Source organism: Epinephelus moara, chromosome 10 (assembly GCF_006386435.1).
Source record: "Epinephelus moara isolate mb chromosome 10, YSFRI_EMoa_1.0, whole genome shotgun sequence".
Classification (NCBI taxonomy): domain Eukaryota; kingdom Metazoa; phylum Chordata; class Actinopteri; order Perciformes; family Serranidae; genus Epinephelus; species Epinephelus moara.
In genome coordinates this window covers 29,655,020-29,679,805 of record NC_065515.1, presented here as the reverse complement: position 1 = coordinate 29,679,805, position 24,786 = coordinate 29,655,020, and the positions used below count along the sequence as shown (strand labels likewise).

The window sequence follows — 24,786 nt, the reverse complement described above, 5'->3', positions numbered from 1 at the left end:
CCCAGTCAAAGGCTATACAGTTGTCGAGTTATTGTTTTTTTTGGTTTGTTTGTTTTTTCAGTTTTTGAATGTGGAAAAAAATTAGATAAATTATTGAGATTTCAATTATTTTTCTTCAGACATCTCAAGCTGTTCATCATCTGTTTTATAAAGAAAATAAAAAATATTCTGGACAAACTCTGACTCTTTTACAAAGAATAAGATTCAGTAATTGATGTAACTGCAGCAGGATGGAGACATTTAAACCTACCCTGTAGCCAGGAAAGCTTTATTTTTAACAAGGTGTATGCACACAGTGTATTGGTTTGTTTAACTTTAATCCCTTTTAAACTACCTTTAAAAAAATAGCTACTCTCTGTCTGTCTGTATCTTGAAGTCAAGTGTTTGTACTTTTTTTTAAAGGAAAAGTAATACTAATGAGATGGCAAAATTCTTCTTCCTTATTTCATATTTGCACATACAACCTCATCTTCAACAATAGAGTATTTAATTGAATAATGTAGAAATATGTTGACAAATAAAAGCTTAATAGCTGAACATCCGGTGTTGATGCGCTGCTGCTGAATTTAATATCACAGATTAAGTAAAATAAAACAAACAAACAAAAAAACATGTAGCCTATTGAGAACACTGGCCCTCTGCGCCCGGGTTTTAACATAGCCATGAAACAAAGTGAAAATACCCCAGACATAAAGTCATTGGAAAATGCAGACAAATAAGGTTAAACTAATGTCTATAAAAACAGAAAAATTAAAAAGTCATAACAGGGACAGATCTACTGTTTAGAATGTGACAGCTCGGTAGCCAATCATAACGTTTAACGCAATACCGACAGGACGGTAAGCCAATGGAAATCGAGAGTGGGCGGGCGCCTTGGTGTTGTGGTTGACAGTCCACTTCCTGCATTACAGCGTGAAATCAATAACCTGCAGCAGTGAACACTAAAGACGGAAAAGAGAAGAAACCGACGCTCTGGCAGCAAAAGTAGGTACTTTACAAAGAACATGTTCCTCCCTGTTGTTTAAAGACTCTGTAGCTTTAACCTGTGTGTCACCAGAGTGTGTGTTAAACCGAAAGGGAACTATGTGAAAGTGAAGTGGATTTACACACCCTCTGCTGCTCACAAGACTGCGGCATGTGATATCGATTAGAGAAACACACACTGAAGACTGGCCTGTTTCAGCTCCTGGTGGACTGCTAGAGATGCAGGGGAAGCTGAATTCAACACTGAAGTTAGTGTCTGGTCGTGTTGCATGTGTTGTTATTTTATTGTAATACTTTCACTTTGATACATTGGCTTTAAAGTGTCAGACCGTAGATGAGGATATAAGCTGATCAAGGTTTGTTGTGTTTGACTGAGTACCTCGATGTCAACAATGTGCTGCTTTAGAGTTGACTGTGGTGCTTTAGAAGAGATTAAGCTATAAACAGTAAGGTTTGTAGGTGATACTGGGTTGATACGAAGAGCAAACATGCAGTCTCAGGTTATTTTACTAAAGAAAAGAAAGAAAATAATAAATGTAATGCAGTCCTAAAGAATGGATGCGGATGGTTCTTGTAATACTGCTCCAGTGAACAGTTTGTTTTTCTTGTAAACTTCTTTGTGCCAAAGAAATTGTCTCTTTGGAGACATGGGTTGCTGCTGTTTTTTTAAATGCCATTTTCAGTTCTTTCAGCAGCACAAATGCATTTCTGTTTAACTTATTTGTACTTGTTGTAATATGTAATTTGCTACATGTAGAAGGTGGTTTGCTTGTGATATTACATTGGAGGTGCATTTAACAATTATTCTTTTATTATCCATTAATCCACTGATTATCTTCTTGGTTAATCACTAAGTCTGTGGAAATGCCTGTTGAAAATAGTAGGGAAAAGGCCATTTATAGTTTCTCCATGGTCAAAGCGGTGTCTCCAATTTGCTAGTTTTGTTTAACCAACAGTCCGAAATACAAAAAATATTCAATTTACTGTCATATGACAAAGAAAAGCAGCAATTCCTCACATTTCAGATCCTGAAACCAGAGGTTTCTGCTGTCTTTTTGCTGAAAACATTTCAGAAACGGTGAATCAATCATCAAAATTGTTGTCAGTTCAACTTTCTGTTGATAATCAATGAATAGAATAAACTTTGCAGCTTCATATTACATGTTAAATTGAGGTTTTTACATGTCTTGCATTGCAAATGTGAAATATCATAAAATCACGTGTGCCTGTTGTTTTCATGCGAACATATCCCAAGTAAAAGTGTCAGGAAATGACTAGACTAAATGTGAATTTTCCACGTGAAATGCTGTGCCACACATTCAAGAAATATGTTTTACAGTACATATTAAAGAATCACATGTGATTTGATTTACTTGGTCAAATAAAAACAAACTAACCTGCTTGTCACAGATGCAGCATGTTTGAAATGGGATGTCTATAAACTGTCCAGCTCTAATACGAGTCCATATTCTGATGGAAAATTGCATTCAACAATATTAAAATGCTTTTTTTATGATGGTAGCTGTCCTGCTGGATGAAGCTGTCAAGAAACACAGATAAGGGAGAGGAGTTGATACTTTTCTCAGCAATCAAAAGAAGAGAAAGCAGCTGTAAACAATTTCCACTCTGGACCAAATCCCCTCTTCAAGAAGTGGACCAAACATGGTGCACGTCTACAACTGCCATCCTTTCGCCTCACAGCAGATAGTACAGGTAGGTAGAACCTGGCTGGTACCGATGCCTGTTTTTACAATGATAATCACCATTTTGTATTTGTATCAGGTCTTTAAGTAATGTTCTTCTCCTCTTTATGGCACAGGTGGAGCAGGAGCCTGGACTGGTCTGCTGTGGAGGTGGAACGCTATTTGTGGTCGCTACTGGAGGATGCAAGGTTGCCTTTAAAATTTGCATATTTCTAACCCATAGTTGTCCTGATTTTAATATATTTGTGTGTAATTAAAAATATACCCTCACTGGTAGAATCTATGTAGTGTAACGTTATAAAATCACACCTAAATATCTGCAGATCATGGGAATACTCAAATTGTCTCAATTCTTAAGAGAATTTTGTGGATGATACTGACTTTGCTGTGATGTGTTTAACTGAACCAAGGTGGAGGCCTACAGTGTGGAGCAGGAGGGCTGCCCTTTCATCTGTCGCTTTGCCACCATGGGCAATGTGAAGAGCATCCAGCACAGCAAGATAGGTAACAGCATGACCTATCTCCCTTTGTCAGCCTCCGTCTCTACAACGGCAACTACACAAGAATCAATACTCACCTGTAGCAGTTTTTTGTTTCTTTTTACATGTGAGCAAGGCAGCCAGCAGCAGTAGTGGTTACAGTGTGGGATGGAGAGAAAAACATTTTAAATTTCCTGCTTTCCTTTCTGCCTCCCCCCCTCACATTTAGGAGATTACCTGGTGACCATTGAGGAAAAGAACAGCGCCACCTACCTGAGAGCCTACACCAACTGGCGCCACCAGGTACACACTGACCAGCTAAACTTTCTCACAAGTATTTAGAGTGCTATAAAACATGAGCACAACCCATACTTTCTCTGTTTTCTATATATGATATGTAACCTTAATTTAAACCATATTATATGAACTAGAAGATGCCTGTAATGACAGTTATGTATTTCATAGTGGAATTAACATTCAACCTGGTTTGAGTTGCTCCACTGATGTGTGTGTAGAAATATACCAAAGGCAAATGACCTTTAAATAGACTGATAGACTTCTGCTAGATTATCTATGAATGTTTCTCTGAACAGGAGGTTTTTCAACTGCAATATTAAATTCTTTACTCCATGTATTTCCATGTGGTTACTTCTTGTGTTCTATTTAGGCGGAGGGAAAGGCCCGTGTCGGCGTGCGTCTATTGGGCCACCTGCTGCGTGGGGCATCCGTGCGGGGTGGAGTGCAGATGGAGATCATTGAGATCCCCCTGTCAGAGGGTCCTTTTGCCGTGGCGTGTTGCCCAGTAACTGGAGACCTTCTGGTTGGCTGTGAGAACACTCTGGTTCTGTTCGCTTTGAGGAGGCAGAACCAGCAGAGTCTGGTGAGAGTCCAGCTGCTAATCTGGGAGTTGACTTCCTCTGTGGACCTTATTTAGATTATCTCGATTTAAAGACTGAAATTAAATGGCAGTTTTACTTCTTGAAAAGGTGTAATTCCTGAAATGAATTGTTGCAGCAGTAAGAACACAGTGAGGGATCCATCAAAAGGGTAAACCATTGTCTTAAGTATTGAAGAGAGAAAAGGTGTTTGATTTAAAAGCAGGGGCAGAAGGGGGAGGTTTATTTACTAAAGTTTTTGTGATAGTTCTGTTAGTTAGAGATTAAATGATCAGACCTATTAGTACAGTATGAGGTCAACATTAACGATTCAGGGTTTTCCAGGATTTGGCAGAACATTAAAATAAAAATTCCATTTTGTCTTTAATCCTTAAAAAAAACTACTAAAATATCAAATCGGTATACATTTATTATTTTATCATCAGGGTTATCTGTCATATAGAGCAGGTTTTTGTCATTATTACCTACTTTAAACAGCGTGAGTGGACTCTTAATGATACGCTTAATGTTGCAGTGGCATAATGTTGCTTTCTCTGGTGAAAACAGCAGACTCAGAGTCAGCAGATCCTTCAGAGCACCTGGCCGAACTCTCAGCAGAGCTCCAGTCAGACTCAAGGTAACTCAAGAAAAGTAACACATATTTGTGAACGTGTTTTCAGGAAAAGACTCATTTTGTACAAAAACTTGCATGTTACCCAAAATTTATATAAAGTGGAGTATTCCAGTTTCCATTCCCTGAAGAGGAAATGAAAACCAAAGGGCTTTGGAAAATGACAAAAGGTCCACTTTGCTGTCTCCTTCCTTGCTTCCTGCTCTGACTGATCTGACCTCTCTTTGCTTTTAGGTCAGACCTCGAGTTCAAACCAGAATTTCCTGGATTTTGAACACTCAGTTATCCTGCACCTTCCAAAGATCAAGCCTAAACAGGTACTTTCAAACACTCGTGCTCCTCTTCATTTTTTGTGGTATCTACTTATCTGCTACACAGTCATACTAGTAAATAACACCATATTAAACTGGTCTGGTGTCCGCAGTTGAACATGCACATAATCTCTAAAGTAGGTATAATGCATGATACTTACTAGTGGTACAACTTTGTTGAGTTGTTAGACACAGTAATTATGATCGATATTAACTGTGCTTTATATTTGACATGTCTGTTTAATATAAATATATAAAAATAAATCAGTCAGCAATCACTTATAAGATGGTAGTATGAACTGTGTCTGTAACAAAAGATGAAAAGAGGGAAAATCTTAAACAGTTCTCGAAAATTTCACAAACAGACGACATTCTGTTCAGGTATTTCCAGAGTTCACATTACTAAAAGTCACAGTCTGTGGCTTTGATAACTCTAAAATCTCCTCTGCCCTGTAGGTGGCGCTGTGTGGAGCATATTTGGCCGTGCAGGCAGAGCTGGAGGTGCTGGTTCTCAAACTGGATGCATCCTCTGAACCAAACATCCTGGATGAATCATCGGACACACAGAAACATCTGGGTTTGTTGCCTTCTTTGATGATTGATTTCATCTCTGTGTGTTTTTTGTTATGTTAAGACTGTAAAAATCAGGCTCTAGTGTGGCATGGTCTAGTGTGACCACATGAGAGAACAGTTTGTGATGTGTGTGTCTGTGTATTAATGTGTGAGTGCAGCAGCAGATCATCTAGAGGACCAGGCAGACTTCATGGTGCTTCCGAGACACCAGGAGCTGCTTGGCGATCGAGCCAAAGACTGCGACATCCCTGTCAGCATTGAAAAGACCGGGCTTGAGGACAGAGGACAGTACACGCTGTCATATGTTCTCTTCAGGTATGTCTGTATTTCAGATCTTTAAAGTGAGTGTATTTTTGTCATGTGAAGTGTAATTAACAGGTGTCACTTCTCTCTTGCAGGCGTTTTACTCCAGACTTCTTCCAGGGCTGCAGCGTTGAGGAGACTCAACTCCACTCCCTACAGCTTTACCCACTTTTCACCAGTCAGTACAGCACACAGTATGAGACACAGAGATGCATGTAGACTGACATAGGAAGAAAGGGTGTTCATTTAAAAGCAGCATGTGTTTTCACACAAACCCACTGATACAGTGGGGTTACTTCTCACCTTCTTCACTGCATGTCAGACCAATATCAATAAAGCAGTAAATGGAATAACTTTGAACCAATCCCTTTATATAGTCATGCCAGTTAAACTTAAACCCAAACTTGCAGCAAAGCCCTGCACAACATTTGCTCCCAGTTCTATCAATACTAGCACATAAAAATGTTTCCTCTTCATACTCAAGATCTATTTTTCTAAAGAATGTTGTAAGTTGACCGAGTTGTTTTTTTCCACATTATCCGTGCTGCTTCTCTTGATCTCTTTTTCTATCAGGACTTTTTCAAAAAGAATAATTGTCAGCATCTTGAAACATGAGGGAACAAGGCTTATTGCTGCACTAGTACAGTAAAATAAGATCTGATTCTAGAAAATTCATGAATCATCCAGCTTGAATTGTGAATCCATGGGTCGCTCAGCCCCAGATGAACGGTTAAGGTTTTTCTCTTTAAGTTAAAGTTGGATAGTATTATGAATGAATGGAATTATGTCACTTTCTTTTACTGGTTAAACCAGATTTTAAGGTTTTGGGACTTCATAACAGACAAAATAACTGTGCACATGAATTGGCAACCACAACATTATTTCAGTCACTCCATCATGTAGTTAAAAGCACTGAAAAAGATTTTAAATGGGCATTGAATTACAGTTAAAAAAAAAAAAGACAAATATTGTTTATGCTTCTGTCTTTTCTCTCCAGGTAACCAGTCAGCACCTCTGGAAGAACCTGCATGTATGTTCTGCTTTTTCTCTCTCCCCAACGCCGGCTACCTGTACAGTTTGAAGGGTGGTGTGGAGCTTCTCTCAGCCTATCAGTATCCAGAGAAGGTCCTGAAGGCGGTGCTAACAGACCACCTGCTGCATGTCATAACAAAGTATGTCTTCAGTCTGATCTGATATGGAAACGAGTTCATCTTCACTGAATCACTGTTTGTAAAAGCATCCTCATCCATGTCATGGCAAATCATTTGAACTAACTTTGAGTCTTTTGAAAGTTAAACTAAATGATTCAATGCATCAGTTCTAGACTAAATGACCTAAAGGTGTTGTTTGGACTTTTTTTAATGGGGTTGTATACGGTACTTACCCATAGTGTGTTACCTACAATAGATTTTGGTCGACACACTCCCAGTTTGGAGAAACCAACCGAAGTACCACCACAGAAGCTCAGCACTGTACTGCTGTGCAACTGTTTTACCTGATTCTATTTTATCTACCTGGTCACTGATGAGATTGTTGTTCACAGTGGTTATTCTGTACTGTTTTTATTGTGCTGTGGTTCAAATGTGTCTGTAATCTCTACGACATTGGAAATGAGGGAAACCTCAATGTCCTTCGAGAATAAATAAAGGTTTGAAATGAAATGCTGTGAATGGGGGCTGCAGCAAAACATATTTTAACCACCTCAGTAAATCAATATCAGTTTAAGCGTACACTATATTTAGTATATTTTCACTGATTTCCCTTACAGTCAGACAGACCTTTCCAAAGAGGAATTGAAGCCGTTAACCATCTATGTTCTCTTCAAAGCCACCAGACTGCTTTGACAAAAAAAATAATTTTACCTTGCAGATCACTGGAGCTGCTGGTCTACCGGTGTATCGGTTAGTTTATGTTATTGTGTGACTTTGGTGAATCTGAACTAAGCCTTTAAAACCCCAAAGTCACACATTAACACAATTTAACTAGCCAATCAAGGCAGCAGCAGACTAGACACCCCACTGTTTTGTCAGGTGACATTTCTGTTTTGGAAGAAAGAGTCTCATGGCTTTAAAGAGAGCATACATGAATAACATCTTCAGTTTCCCGTTGAAAAGGGCTGTGTGACGGCAAAGTATGGTGTTGAAAATATTTCAAATATAATGTCAGTTCAATCGGATATTGATTTATTTTTAGGTGGGACATGTAATAGATGGCTTAAATATGTTTTGCTGCTGCCCCCGTCCACAGCAGTACATTGCCTAGCTTCCATGTTAGTAGTCCTGCCTGCTTCTCCAAAATGAGGGTGTGTTGACCACCATCTACTTTAGGTAGTTCACTGACTATGGAAAGTACATCATACAACTCCACTCCACACTATACGAAATATCCCTTTAAAAGGGAATATGTTTACCAATGTAGTCTAAAGATCCCTATATGGCATACAGTTAAGTGTCTGTCTTGATTTTGGTGTGTGCCTGGTAGGAGTGCATTACAGTGTTTCACAGTGCGCTGTGCAGCAGTAGCAGCCAGGATAGAAGACCCCTACATCGATACCACCATGAAGGTATGAGGCTAACCTGGAAGTCATGCTTTGTGGCCTCTTGATTGATCAGTGGTTCAGTCTCACCACTCTCCACTCTGTGTGTGTTGGAAGGCCTGTCCACCCTGCAGCCTAGAGGTGTGTGCGCTCAGGATGCAGTTGTTCATTGGTCTGCGCTCGGTGTGTGTTTACGGCCGCCATGTTATCCTGCTCTCCACCGCTGACTCAGAGACACCAGAGGAGCCTGAACGCATCACACAACGCAGAGGCCTGTAAGTCGCACACACTAGTTAATCACACACCCATACTCCTTTTGGTTTAAAAGCTTTATCGGATATGTCATCAGATGCCTCCCTGCGGGTACCAGAATACTCTGAAAAGGGATTTATCAGCACTGCTGATGTGTGTGTGCAGGCATACATGTTTTTATAAACCTGTTCACTGTGTGTGTATGTTGTTATTTTAGCGAGTTGAAAGAACACACCTTGCTGACTGGTATTTTCCTGGCGGTGGGAATCGATCCCGCAACCACACCGGCTCTGGAGAGCCTTCTATCACGGCCCTTCCTGTAAGACAAACCCCAACCCCCCACCTCAGTCTCAGTTGTCACTTCTAGGCCGAGCTGCAACGCCAGGAATCCCTCAAAATACTGACCTTAGCAGATGATTGGTAACCAAATCATTACATTAGCCCTGATTTAAAAGGTAAACCTTGATGGTGTAGATTCTTTTTACCTTTAAAGGAATAATTCACCCACAGGATGATCATTTGTATATCACAACTCACAACTTTTTCTGTTGAATTCATAAAGAAAAACTTCTCGCATGCCTCTATGGTGAACAAGAATCCAAAAATGGAGGAAATTCTTAATGAACTGGAGTAAATGGGGACCAGCTGCAAAACCGTATGCGAGTCGTATGCTCAGTGCTTCCCAAACACATGCATTTTCACTAAAACCTTACTATTTAAAGCACTTCTGCATTCAAGTAGTGCACCTGAGCAACTGTGTGTGTTTGAACTGTGCTCGTGCATTCCATTTAGTTGCCAAGGTACGCTACCTGTTCGAGGCTGTTTATGTGTCCATTAAATAAGAAATTCAAGCATTTTTATATTTCAGACCTTCTGTAATTAAGAAGTTAATCCAGGATTTACATCGGTGCCACTAATCCAATTATAACACAGCACATGACCTTTTGAATGCCAAGTCGTATTAAAAAAATTGATTTGGATATTAAAAAATCCACAACCTATGTAGAGAAATCTCAGAGAGAAATCTTTTTACTTTTTTATTATATTAGACCACAGCCATTTTTTGGCATTAGATAAAAAAATAAAGTATCCACGATCTGCAGATTCATTGAACATTTTTTCTTGTCTTTGTTTTAGATAAAGTTTCTCCATATGGCAATATACTAAAACCCTAAAACAGCCAGTGATTTCAGCCCGAGGTTAATTGATGATCTAAAAATATCAATGTGCCTTTGCAGCTCAGTCTTAAAGTGACAACACTTCCTGTTTTAGTTCCTAAACCAACCATCCAACCATAACCTACCTAACTGCCCTCAGTGTGTGTGAAGTTTTGCTCACAGACTAATTATCTTTGGACTGAAATAGTAAGATTTTAGTCAGCTAACCTAATAATCCATCTGTATGGCACAGGTTCCTGGTTCCTTGTAAACCATGCATACAGACACACACACACACACACACACACACACACACACACACACACACATATTTATTTTAATGTACTTTATATTCTTATTAAATTGAAAATGAATTGTACATGAGTTCATAATTGCATCTTGGAATTTAGATAGTGGTGCTTGCTTCAGATATGGTTACTGACAATAGTTGCAGGTACAGAGCAGTGTTTTAAGTAAGTTAATTTTAGTGTATGGCATCGCCGTCATCTGTGACCTTCTCACTGGACAATTATGGATATTTTTACCTACACTGTTAACTATAGGCACAAGTCTTTGAAGGTCAGTCTGCCCCTCAGATGGTCCAGGGTTTGATTGTAAACTTGATGAGATAACTTATAAAGTCTCCCGACAAGCAGAACTTTTTGACAGCAACCTTAACTTGGTGACTAAACATAAATCTCCCCATTATTATCTCCGTTTCCTGCTTGAAGTTATAAAAGGTGTGTGATTTGTAGACTGTAAAGTCAAACTACAGGTTTGAGGCCGCATGCCATGACGAGTGTGACCAGCTGACATAGATAGCATAAACCACAGGAGCCCCAGGTTACCTTTTCACTATGTTAACCTGTTCACTAACTGTTCACTAACTGTTTGCTTGTTTATGTATAATATAGTTATATGTTTAAGTAGTTTTTTTTTTGTTTTGTTTTGTTTTTTTATAGCAACTGTACCCAAAAGATTGTCCTTTGCTTTAAGTATGGTGATGCAGACAGTAGTATAAAATTGTCTCTGGCTCCATAGTTGTTAATACATGTGCACTGTCATGAAACATAAGCTGAAAGCATGTCTTCATTTGCTATATAAAATATCTGTTATTGGATTGTTCAGTATACTGTTTGTGTGTCTTCAGCGTCAGCATTCTGTAAAACTACATCTACAAAGACAGCCAGTTACAGAAAAAAAAGACTATGTTTGAGCACCTGTCCACAAAAAAATGGAAAAAGAAGAACAACAGGTGTTATTTAAATCTCTAGGAGTTAATGACAACGCCATTATAATGTTGTATACTTAAAATAGGAGATATTCAGGCTGAATCCCAGTTTCTAGACTACAGACTGGAGCCAACTCAATGCATGTTCACAGTCGTCCTCATTGTCCTTTCATGCAGACGTCACTGATTCTTTGAATTGTGCGAAATTCATTTGAACAGTCTGCAGATTTTGAGCTCAGTTAAACATCACCCCTATGAGAGAAGACATTGGGATTTAGCTCATCCCTCTGTTTTGATTATACTTTTCGTTACCTCTGTGTAACCTCTGACCTCAGGAGCAGAAGGTGGACAATGTCTTCTCCCAAAGAAACCAGCTCAGCCGGACAAGGATGGAACATCTATGTGGTCGACACTGTCTCCCCCCTCACTCTCTACCAAGAAATGGTAACACAAACATACTCACTCGATCTTAATGTCTCTTTGTGTGGTTGTGTACTTTTCTTTTTTTTTTATTTATATGCACAGCTATTAATGATTATCACAACAGACTAAAGAAATAAAACAATGAAAGATCTAGAAATGAGAAGGAAAAGAAGAACACACAAACACATTTTGCTCTCTGAACATGTGAAGCATGCTGGATACAAATCCTGTATGTTTATCAGTCTGTATATTCACCTGTGTTTGTGTGTGTGTGTGTGTGTGTGTGTGTGTGTGTGTCAGGTGGAATACAGCCAGCGGTATGCAGAGACCAACCCGCAGGCCCAAAGCCTTCGGCACCTCCTCAGTGAGGCTCACCTCCTTCTCCGCGCCTCCTTACTCCAAACACCTGAGCAGCAACCAAAAGTGGAGGGTGAGACAGATACAGACAGACCAGCTGAGAAACAGACAGTTGTACAGACAGACAGGCAAGAGCTGGAGGAGGCACTCAGGGAGAACTGTGCACAGCTGGGAGACTGTTTCAGCAGGTAACACACACCACACACACACACACACACACACACACACATGCACTTAAGGACAAACATCTGTTAAAACAGCTTTAAAAATATCACAATCATGCACACCCCTCAATATGAATTTAGGTTCCCTTATATCACAAAAGTTGGTTCAGCTATATCAAATTTTCAAACTTAGGGACCACTTAAATATACCTTAAAGAGTACTTTAACACCACCTGAAAATCTTGTCTGTCCGTTAAGTTACTGTTTAAATTAAGTGGTTTAATGCCACAATTGTAGTCAACTAAATAAACAAATGAAATAGTTAGAGCAGAACAATGATCATATTAGTCACATTTAAGATACTAAGGATTAAATTCAGTTGTATAAAATTACTTAATCCATGCTCATTTTAACTTATTTTATTAAACAATTGTAATGATTTTTTAACATTCACAGTTAGAGATTCTGTTAATTGCATCGTCTGTCATTGATATGTATCATATTTGAGTCAATTCTCTTCTATTCAGGACTGCATTTAATTTCCATTATTGAGAAATGTGCTACTTGTTATTATTTTATTTTTGTTTTGTTTTGTTTTGTTTTTGTTTATTGTTTGCACTCATAAGAAAAACAAGGAACATTACACAGAAAAAAAGAAAATATAAGACAAAATGTGCAGGAGAGGTCATAAAAACCCGAGTGGGCTTACAAGCGGCCCCCCCTCCTAAAAAAAACAACAATTACAAAACTATATAAGCTTCGTACATAGGCTTACGTCTGTGCTAAAGACACACACACACACTCACATACTCACACACACACACACACACACACACACACACACACACACACTCACACACACACACACACACACACACACACACACACACAAACGGAATACATGATACCTCAGAATACATTGAAATAGCCCAAAAATATATTTGAATGAAATAAAACTAAAGAGAAAAACACAAATGTGTTAAAAATCTATAAACTTTGTTTCAGCTTTCTTTTAAATGCAGATAATGTTGAGCATGTTTCACTTAGATGTTTTAACCTGTTCCACAGCACAACACCTTGATACATAAATAAAAATTTTGCAACAGCGGTTCTACAGAAGGGGATATGCAAATCATTCCTCCTTCTTGTGGAGTATGAATGATAATCAGAATTAAACTCAAAATAATTATGAAAATTTTTGGGTAAAGATAACGGAAAACATATGACTTTATACATCAAGATTCCTGTTTGATACTTATTCACGTCATAGATTGTTAGTATTTGTAATTTTTTAAACAGAGGTGTGGATGGAGCTAAATATGGAGAGTTAGTGACAATTCTTACAAAGGATTTTTGGAGTCTATGAATTGGTTGTAAATAAGAAGGATAAGTGCTAGCCCAAATTAAATTGCAATAAGAGATATGGGGATAAATTAAACTGTAGTACAAGGTTAATAAAGTACTTGTTTTTAAATAGGGTTTAATCTTTTTTATGATACCTAAGGATTTTGAGACCTTCTTGCATACAAATTCACAATGAATCTTAAAACAAAGTTTCTCCTCAATATTGACACCTAAAAACTTTGCTGATGAAACATTAGAAAGTAAATTGTTATTAATATAAATTTTAGTTTTTTCTGGATTGTAATTCTTATTCTTGTTCTTAAAGATGATGAAATTAGATTTTTTGACATTAAGTGATAGTTTATTTAACTGAAACCACTGAGCAAATTGAATGAGCCCAGAATTTACCTTATCAATAAGTGAGTCAATGGTACTGTCAGTAGCAAAGAGATTGGTGTCGTCAGCAAATAAGATAGGTGACAAAATACTAGACGCTTTTGGTAAATCATTAATGTATATCAAAAACAACAATGGACCCAAAATGGACCCTTGTGGAACTCCACATTTTAGAACGTCCCGCTGTGACAGTTTATCATTAAAAATGACATATTGCTCTCTGTTGTGCAAATAATTTTCAACCCATTGCAGAACCTTATTTTTAAAACCATAACAAGACATTTTTGATAATAAAATTTCATAATTCACAGTGTCAAAAGCTTTTGATAAGTCTAAGAAAACTCCTAGAGCGTATTCATTTTTCTCGAAAGCAGTTGAAATCTTTTCTCTAAGATGCAAGAGAGCCATATATGTAGAATAATTCTTTCTAAAACCATATTGATGCTCATACAAAATATTGTTGACATCCAGATGCTTCAAAATTCTGGCATATACCAACTTCTCAAGTATCTTAGAAAAGCAAGGGAGAACTGATATAGGGCGATAATTCGAAAATACAGATGGATCATCGGCTTTAAACAGTGGGATGACCTTGGCAAGTTTTAGATCTTGTGGGATAATACCAGATTCAAGTGACAACGAAAAAATAAATGTTAAAGGAACAATAATTGCAGGTGCAACTTTTTTGATCAGATAAGCTGTAATTTCGTCATGACCAGCAGAGGAGTTTTTAAGATTCTTAATGATATCAAGTATTTCTGAGGGCTTTATTGGTTCAAAATTATTTAAAGAGGGATACACTTCATTTATAAAGTTAGAAGGAGAATCATGAACATTTTCAATATGCTTTGCAAGACGTGGTCCCGCATTTATAAAGAAATCATTAAATTTATTAGCAATTTGTGTTGGCTCTGTTATCATTAATGTGCCATCCTGAAATGTAGTCTGGGATGGAGTAGAGGAGTTTTTCTTGTTGAGTAATTCTTTTAAAATATCCCATGTAGATTTTGAATTATTTGATGATTGGGTAAATAGATTACTATAGTAATTACGTTTAGCATTTCTAATAAAGTGATTGTATTTATTCCTATAATTTTTGTATGTTGCACAATTTAGAGGACTAGGGCTTTGCAAATACCTTTTATATAACTTGTTTTTCTTTAAAGCAGATTTCCTAAGTTCTATAGTGAACCATGGTTTATTAAGGTGTGCAGAGCTTCCTTTACTTTTAGAAATCAGAGGAAAGCATTTGTCAAAAACAGAATGAAATTTTGCATAAAAATTATTATAAGCCACATTCACATCAGAAACTTCATATACTGTTTCCCAGGACATCTTTGCTAATATACTTAAGAAATTGTTAATGTTATTTTCATTGAATTTTCTAAAACAAGCTCTCTTTGATTTATTTATATGCTGTTTGTTGAGTATGGAAGAGAACTGAAAAACAGGAAGATGATCAGAAATATCTATATAAAGGATACCAGATTTTATGACATCAGTCAGCGCATTAGTAAAAATATTGTCTATCAGTGTAGAGGATTGGCTAGTTATTCTTGTGGGCTTGCAGATAAGGGGATAAAAATAATTTGAAGACAATATATTTGTAAGGTCATCTATGTGCTGTTTGTTCTTGTTTAAGAGATCAACATTGAAGTCACCTAATAAATAGCACAGTTTACCCTCTTTATCAACAAGTTCCAAGATATCTAGAAGACATTCTTTAAAGTTGTTGATATCTGTATTAGGAGGACGATATATACATCCTACAATCAATTTTCTTTTCTCAGATTGCACCTCAAGAAAAACACATTCAGTATTACACCCATGAAACTTCATTTCAAGGTCAGATCTCTGTTTGAATTCATGATCCTTTTGAACGTAGAGAGAGACTCCTCCACCTCTACTTCCTCTACATCGGTGAATGGCTGTGTAACCATCAAATTTAAATAGTGAATGGATTTCATCATTAAGCCAAGTTTCGGTCAATGCAGTTATTGAGAAAATGTGGTTCAGTAATGAAAGATAATGGTAAAAATTATCATAGTTATTTTATTGTTTAATCCATAAATGTCAGAAAATAGTTAAAAATGCCCTTCACAGTTTGTTCAAGCTCAAGGCGACATCTTGAAATTGCTTACTTTGCTAGCCAGCAGTTAAAAAAATCTAATTTACAGAGAAAAACACTAAATACTCACATTTGAGAAGCTGGAAATTCAAGTTTTATTTATTCACATGCACAACAATTACAGAGAAGCAGTCATTGTCAATGCAAATCATATATCTTAGTCTCCCTTTCACAGTGCTCATTTAATGTAAATATGTATAAAAAGAAAAACACACCTACATCATAAAATAGTGCAAAAGGAATAAAATAAAACATACATATAATACAATAAAATATATTTGTGGTAGACAGTAATTGCAACGTGAAATACTGCAATGTAAACATGGATGTGCTTAATGTATATGCATAATGAGAAGTAATATATACACATACAGACATGTAAACAATTGTATAGATAGTAAATAAAAGTATATAAAGGTTAAAATGACAGAGGAAAGAATCAAATTCTTCATAAATGATTTGTTGATTATTTATTTTCTGTTGTGTAAGGAGCAGTCAGAAGGACTGCCACCTGGCTCTGCCATACTACAGGATGTCTGGTCTGTCAGTCACAGAGATCATAACCAGGAATCGCCCGCATCCCAGCAGCCCTCACTCCTACGGCCCCGGCTTCCTGTTCTACCTGAAGCATTTCCTGTTAGAAGAAACAGAGCAGATCCTCAGTCAGGTACACATAAACGCAAAAGAAAAAACAGCAAAGCTTCATATGCTGCTTGTATCATGCTTTGGCTTGTTATGATGGGAGAATTTTACTATTTAGCGATCTGTTTTGAAGGTGCCATATGGAATAAATTAGTATGACTTTTACTTTGTAGCATTAGAATGAACAATATGGAACAAAAACACACCGTCTCTATCTGCTTCTATCTACACGTAAAAGGGATTAAAAGTAAGAAGGCAATGAGACAAAATATGTACTGGTGATTCGGTGAAGGACTCATTCAAGTATGCTGCATCATTTTTATATTAATCAGTTCATCAGCTCTTTTGTTTGTGTTACACTAAACACTTGTATCACCTGTTCTCGAAAATAAGAAATTTAAAAAAAAAAAAAGAGGAATTAAAGATTTGTCTTTCTGCAGGAAGCAGCTGATGAGGTCATAAACATTTTCAGCCAATCGGAGCCCTCACAGCTCGTCAGCGTGTGTGCCAGCCCGTCCATGATAAACATCAGCCCTGCACAGACGCTGCAAATCTTACAACATCTGGAGGACTCTGCCGGCGTGTCAGTCCCTCTGACAGTCACCATGGCAACCATGATGCTGTGTTTGGACGACCTGCCACAGTACACACAGCTGATGGAAAGACACGCAGAGGTTAGAGGGAAAGAGATGTGTGGGTGTGTGTGTGGGTGTGGGTGTGGGTGTGGGTGTGGGTGTGGGTGTGTGTGTGTGTGGGTGTGTGTTTAGGGTTCCTACCTTTTGCAGAAAAAAAATTAAATCAAAACTTTATTCTTTATTTAACAGTGTGTACATGTACACGTATGTGTATCTATAGCCTAACTCAGTAATCAGTAATCCAATAATACATACTCGCTATCAAAGGTCCATCAAAGGTGCATGTAATAGGTCCATTACAAGAAATTATGTGTACAAATAACTAGTCCATACCCATTGAGTGCACAGTTGCCCACGTACAGTGTTTATATGTTGTATACATGGGAAAGGTGCGGCTAGCCCTTGTTGCAGCAGTGGGGGTTGGAATCCGCCTTCGTTCTTTGCTGCATGTCTTCCTTGCTCTCTCAGGACGCCCCCCCAAAAAAAGGGGTGTCCTGTTCTACATATCTACCAAGTTTAGTAAAAATCGATAAGGCGGTCAGGCCTAGATAAGAAATTAGCTCGCTAGCGCCCCCATTTTGTTTGATCGGGTCAATAATGGAGGGGTCCCCTCAGATTATGTGTGGTCATATGCCTACAAAGTTGCGTGCTGATCGGTAAAACCCTTGAGATGTTATACACCTTTATGTGATGAGCCACGCCCTCCGCAATATTCATTGCCTTATAGAAGCTCAGTTTTAGTAAGTTTTCCAACTTTTGCCAAGAGGGAACTTTAGATATTGGTCCCTAGATTATGTTCACCGAGTTTCATGCAGATCGGTCAAACTTCCTAGGAAGAGATCAATTTTAAGTGTTTTTCAAAAAATTCAAAATGGCGGAAAATCCATATAATTGTAAGTTATGGTTTCTTGAGGCAAATTTGTTCCTCGTGAGGAGAGGCATCTCTGTGCAAAGTTTCATGTCTCTACGACATACGGGGCATGAGATATGACCACTCAAAGTTTAGGGAGTTTTTTTAAACTCTGAAATTGTCACAAAATCAGGGGAGAAGACATCAGTCTTTAATTAAGCAAAGCGTCTAAAGACTGACTTGTGAGTCTAGGATTGACCAAGTCAGTGAGGAGAAAAATGTGAAACAGACACACCCACACACACAGCCACAGACAGACAGAGTTTTCGTCATTATATAGTGAGATTATAGTATAACTTTTCAAAAACAGTTATCTTTTAAATACAAATAGAAGGCCTCTGATAGATGTTTCTATTTTTTCATGTAACACCAGTGTGGTGACGTTTGTATAGTTTTGTTTGTGTAAAAAATCCTAAACTTTCCTTTAATGTTTGCATTGAACAATTATTGAATATAGTATTTCAAAGGAGGAGCATGGTGCAGATTTGTAAAGCACATTAGGAGTTTGCATTAAATCATATTGGGATGATGACTGATCAGGTTGGATATGGCACAGCCAGACAATGTCTCACTGTGCACCACTGGACACACCTTGTTTTAAACCTCAAAGTGAGAAATATTTCATAGTAAAATATTAACTTTATATGTTCACCAGTGTTCCCGTGTAGACTACTGAAGGGCGTAATGAATACTAATGCCTAACTTAGATCCTTAAGTTAATCATTCAGACATTCTGACGTTATGTCCTGGGTGTTACTATTATGTGTAAGTTATAAAGCTTCAAGACACTTAATATTTTGCTAATGTTTAGACTTGGTGCTTCTTTGATGATAGGTCTCCTTTACAAAAAAACTCCTGATCTTTCAGGAACAACCAGGCTAAATAATTACACAACATATATGAGTCATTCCTACAGTGTAGATAAGGACAAATGTCTGTGTTTGTGTTGTTCAGATGCTGCTGGTGTACGGGTTCATCGAGGAGCCGAGGCTGTTGCTGCATGGCGGAGGTGGAGGTCAGCACGCACACATCCGTCCCACAGCGTTGACACGCCAGTTGGCAAAGTCCCAACCAGGACTGCTGGTGGCCGCCATGGTGGCTTTACATGAAAACAACAAAGTTCAGCTGGAACAGGCTGATCACATATTCAAGGTGAACTATTGATCATTTTCATTGATTATTAATCTGTTGATTATTTTCTCATCAGTCAATTAGTTGTTTGGTCTATAAAATGTCAGAAAATGACAATTATTGTTTCCCAAATGCTAAGATGATGTTCTCAAATGTCTTGTTATGTCCAAAACATTTATATTCTGTTTCTGTTTCATATTTAAGAAACTGGGACCATTAAATTGTCCCTCTTTTTTTATTTTTTTTTTAAATTACTCACACTGATAAATCAATGATCAAATTGGTTGGGGGTTCATTTAATTGATCGATTCGATTAATCAAATAATCGTCACAGCTCTGCATGACAGCTAGGAGACTAGAAGTGGAATCATCTAACTGATTTTTGACATTTGGTTAGTTACAAGTGTGATCTTGAAAAGATAACATTAAAAATGTGTGTGTTTGTGTGTGTGTGTGTGTGTGTGTTAGGAGCTGGGCTGTGGGAATTGCTTACAGGTGGATTTCTGGGAGGCGATGCTCATGGCTTCCTCACAGGACGCTGTCATCCAGGAACTTCTGTTCCGTCTGGCGTCTGTCTACATCGACCGACTGGCCAACACCAAATCAGACACATACTCCAACAAACCACACACACCCTCAAGACGCAAGTCGCTGAAGAGTGCTGACGATCTGGTACGGTGACTAAAAATGACTGCTGTTTTCTTTGTGTGGCTGAGACCTGCTTGAAATTCAAATTATTCGGACTGTTGTAAAATGACTTGTGATGTTTGTCCACCACCTTAATCTCCTGCCAGAAAATCACCACCATGTATAAATAGCTCAGAAATCAATTCATGTGAACGTCTCTCTCATGCACTAAGAGGACTGCATGTTTATGTGTGTTTCAGATAAACTCATGCTCTCATTATGGTGCTCTGTACCCATGGCTCACTGTTCTCAATCCAGCTCATACTACCAGCTCCCAACACCAGGAGGCGCTGTACAAACTGCAGGTAATGTCTCTTTGAACGAAACAAGTCTGCTACTACTGTATATGCCTCAAATTAAGTTGCCTCAGTAAGTATCTAGCATCAAGTGACATTGATAGAGGTGACCGAGGCCTTCATGGTGTTATCAGCTCTAAAACAAGGCAAAGATCCAGACAACCTAGTACACGAAAAATTATGCTCTCGCACTATGAAAAGTACAACAGAACACCATTCAGAGTCGGAGTTCCTACTTGTAAACTCAACTTCATGTAGAAGCAGTTGTCTGACGTCACACAACAATGGTAGCACCCATGAAAGTGCACTTTTCAATTAATAGGGGAGGAGGGTATGGTGTATTTGTAGACTACAATATTTGTATTGGCCTAATGGATGGAATGTTCACATATGTTTCCAAGTGTAAAAATGCAATGAAATAAAATATATAATGGAATAAATACATCAGTTAAACAGTTTCTTGCAACATAATCTATTCCTGAACCTCTCAGAAAACAACTTGAGACCATCGTCAGAGAATTTCAAGACAAATACAGCTGTTTTTAAATGAATAGAACTTTTGCTAAATAAAAAAAAAACAGAATATTTTTTAAGAATCATACATGACAAATTACAAATCAATAGAAAATATGAGATTGTGAGTCGACTTAGACATATCACTTAAGTATTTCTAAAACCCTGGCTTTGGACCTAAATAGCCGCACAAATATATCTATCCAAATTTTGTAAGAAGTAGCCACTGTAAGCTACTGGTTATACCAACCCAACTCAGGCTGTGACGGAGGAAAAAAAGTGTGTGTTAAATTGAGCAAAGCTATGTTTTTGTCGCTTATGAATTCAACTTGTGTAATTGTAGGACAAAGATTTTGTTATTCCATCTGTTAAAAGTCACATTGTCTCCCCGTCGCCTACCTTTTTTCTTCTTTGATTTCATTTGTATATTCGTCTATATCCGTCTCTCCAGTCTCTCCTGTGTGGTCCGTCCCTGTCTGTGGGCTCCGTCGTGCCCCTGATGGAGTGTCTGTCAGAGGAAACCTTGTGGGGCTTCAGCCTGCACCTCCTCTGTGCAACCAGAAGGGGGCAGTACGACAGCAGCATTGAAAAGCTGCTGGATCGCTGTCCTCAGGCCATCATAGCCTACGCCAACCACCAGTTACAAGACAAACATATGGTCTGTACTGAGCAGTAGCCTAAACTGTAAACTGTGTAACCTTTACCCTCCCTCTGTATCATGTCTACATGTTCTCATGTTAAACTGCTTGCCTTGTCTAATCTCTGCAGGCGTTGTGGTGGCAGAAGCTGCTCCCAGAGCTGTGCAACAGGACGAGAGCTGCGACAGACAACAGCATTTTACTGGCTGCTCTCAAAGGTAGAAGCTTCTCCCAGAATACCATCAGTCTGCCAAAACTACTCCAGTACTGTTTTTTTAAAATTTACTTTAAAGCCCCTTTGGTTTCATCAAAGGCTATCTTATATTTACCCAGAGTCGTTTTTGACTTGATGTTGGCCAGAGTGACAGTTTGACACATGCACTGTTGACGAAGATATCAAGCAGGTTTAACAACAATCCAACATCGTAACAAGATCAGGAAACTAAATTAGGGTCACTCACACTGACGACACTGTGATTACTGGGTGTAACAAATGTGCACATGGAAAGAATGAGTTGGGTTATGCTAATAATTACATGTTTTGTGTATTTAAATGTGGCTGCCTTTTAAGCCAACAGAACAGTTAATTAGATGAAGGATTGACTATTGTCCTACCTCAAGTTTAGATAAAAAAAACTATATTAGGTAAAAGTTAAAAGTTTAGTCCTTCAAGTCCAGAGAGAGTTTTGAGAGCATTTAGACCTTCATGATGGTAAACTGTACGTACAGAAAATATGATTGATTAGTTGAATACATAAAACATGATACATTCAGATAATTCAAACATCTTAAAATCTATTCATTATATTTGGAATTGCAAAGGAGCAGAGCCAAAATGAGCAACAAACACAAATTTGACTGAACAGTTGAGTGAATTGAGTCAAGTTGCATTATGGGTAATGTACTGTAGGCACCAGGTTTTGACAATGATGAGACAATGTTGTGATGCCCGGTTTCCCTCCCAACAGAGACGCTGGTTGTGGTTGCCATGGAGACAAGCCCCACAGAGTTCCTGGAGCTGATACCTGACGATGGCACCGCCTCATACTTTCTGCCACACCTGTTGACATGTAGCCAGAGACACCTACTGGCCTGACACACACACACACACACACACACATACTTGAATAGAGAAATGTGTCACTCCTTCATCCAAACCCATGACTAGAACAATTGGAGTGTACTTTGAATTGACCTGTTACACCGGAGCAGTTTGGGTTTCAGTGATTTGCTCCAGAGACCCTCAACAGTGGTGTTTGATCCACGTGACAACACTGAACACATGACTCTGGCTCCCATCAGACTTCATGTCGTGACCAGCACTTTGTTTGTCCTCAGACAATCATGTGCAGGTTTTTGATTTGGTTTGTAATGGAACAAATTCCTGACCAACTTTTGAGTGTTAAGCACTATGATGGAAGATGTAATCAGTCACTCTTGTGTGTTTTTAGATGACAGAGTAGAGATAGAAAAGAATAGAATATGCAGGTTACACAAGAACAGACTACAGCACATAGAGCAGGTCAAACAGAGCAGAAAGTTTTAGGTTTGTTTGTGGTTATGTGTTTGTATGTACATATTACTTTGAATTTCTGAGTTTTGTTGATATCGATACTGTATGTGGTGATACCAACATCATTGTTAAGATACTATGAGAATTTATTTTTTATTTATTACAGTTCGTAGTCCGAAAACATGTCCTGTAATACCTGAGACCAGGAATTAGTTTAAAGCTCTGACTGTGGGGTCCATCACTAGAGTTCTGTCTTTTGCATTTTTTGACTGAATTGTAAAGAAAACACTTTAGTTTCTTGTTTTGTTTCTCCAACTCACATAAACTTATTAGCTGTAGTCTGTCATAATATAGCAGCTGTTGAAAAGAAAATATTTGATTAGATCAACAGATATTATGCTGCAAATACCTTGACAGATACCAGCCAGCCCTCTGTTTTATAACGCCACTGCAGTGTGCAAACCGTGTACATGTGTTGTCTGTTCTTCTTTGTCACTCGAGCAAATTTCTGGATTGTATCCAAAAAATGTATTATTCAAACCGCAATCAACTAGGCCAAAAGAAATATTTTGTTGTGTCATCTTACTCACCACTTTAACTTCCTGCTTGCTTCCTGTAAGTTGATTATTTTTTTTACGTGTTCTTCCTTGAATATAGATATAAAATCTAAGAGTTTCTGGTTGGTTTGAGTTTGACTGCATGAAGTTGCTGATAAGCAAAAGTTCCTTGTGCTGCTGTCTTGATTGGCTTGACTTATTGAATACAGATAGTTCACTGTGTGATTTTGTTAAGTCACATCAGTTTCACCAAAGAGAGGAGGTGTGCCTTTAAACAAATGCTCTTCAGTTTGACCCAGGCAAAAACATGATTAGATCGTAGATCCCTGTTGTGTAGTATCTGCTGCTGCTGAAATCTGCAAACATAAGACATTTAGAAATAATTGAATCTGTCTGTTTGGTGCTGTTTGTGCAAAGAAAAATCCTCCTTCACTGAACAGCACAGTAGATCATTTTAGAGGTCACAGAGCCCCATTTGTTAATAAAACATGTATTTTGAGTTTTAGAAAATAGTGTTTTGTACCTGGAATGGTGTTACATGATCAATCCAAAGTGACTCAGGTGCGAGGTTAATGATAAAACATTTATGACATTAGTTGTGCATTTGTCTTTTCAGTCTTTTAATTGACCTTTTTAAACCTGACCCCCACAATCCCTCTGAGACCCTGTCAAACACTTGAATTCATTGTGTAGAAACTGGAATCAACAATTTAAAAGCCTTTAACAACAACAGGCCGACATGTTTTAACTCTGAAGACGCTGCTGAACCAAGCAGAGCTATTTCACAAACCTCTCAACCAATGAGAGCTTCAGAACAGTCCAGATCCAATCACATCTTGAGAGCACAACTCTAAACCAATCAGACCATTAGACTCTGATAGATCTCAGCTGTTGAGATGTTTGGAGGGCCACCGTCACCTGAGGACTTTTTGGAGGTTCACCTGAAACTAGAGAGGGAACAGAAAGCAGTACCAGGCATTGAAACAATAAAAGGGGCAAGAGATTAAGGAGCAGAGAGGAGCTGAGGCTAAAGCAAGGACAAGAATCTAGGTCAAGATATAGACAGAGGACAAGAGTGGGACTTGTTCTGATAAGGAGTGGAACCACAAAGTAGAATTTAAAGAAGGTCTGAATTAGAGCAGACAAAGAGTTTAGAGTTGCATCAGAGCAATGAAACTGAGCAAAAGGAAGGCGGTGCTGCTGGCCATCACAGAAAACATTGAGATGGAGCTGTTTTCTTCAGAGGAGTCCTGCATGGTGACATTAATACAAGAGGAGGAGGAGGAGGAAGAAGAGGAGAGCTTTTACCAGGTGTGTCTGCTGTTGAACTGCATCTGTGCATGCAGCTTGGATTAAAAGAAGCACTGTGGTGATCCTCAGACTGCTAATAAATGTCTCTGTGTGCGGCAAAAGACTC

At 38.3% G+C, this 24,786-nt stretch overlaps 1 protein-coding gene across 7 annotated transcripts; it reads left to right on the top strand.

Moving 5' to 3' along the window:
* The first annotated feature begins 893 nt into the window (after positions 1-893).
* hps3 (HPS3 biogenesis of lysosomal organelles complex 2 subunit 1) lies at positions 894-24,780 on the top strand. Of its 7 annotated transcripts, none has more exons than XM_050055244.1 (25): positions 894-984; positions 2,507-2,697; positions 2,804-2,875; positions 3,098-3,191; positions 3,396-3,469; positions 3,834-4,046; positions 4,609-4,678; positions 4,907-4,989; positions 5,440-5,560; positions 5,715-5,871; positions 5,955-6,037; positions 6,857-7,031; positions 8,341-8,422; positions 8,513-8,670; positions 8,865-8,966; positions 11,371-11,479; positions 11,759-12,003; positions 16,337-16,514; positions 16,930-17,163; positions 18,989-19,186; positions 19,634-19,837; positions 20,053-20,157; positions 21,113-21,319; positions 21,430-21,517; positions 22,268-24,780. In XM_050055244.1, the coding sequence occupies exons 2-25, from the start codon at positions 2,647-2,649 to the stop codon at positions 22,393-22,395; spliced, it is 3,231 nt and encodes a 1,076-aa protein (XP_049911201.1). In that variant the 5' UTR covers positions 894-984; positions 2,507-2,646; the 3' UTR covers positions 22,396-24,780. The 7 variants fall into 7 exon arrangements, with proteins under 7 accessions (XP_049911201.1, XP_049911206.1, XP_049911204.1 ...); XM_050055247.1 differs by having other exon boundaries at positions 903-1,232; positions 16,340-16,514; XM_050055246.1 differs by having other exon boundaries at positions 904-1,232; positions 4,612-4,678.
* The last annotated feature ends 6 nt before the right edge of the window (positions 24,781-24,786 follow it).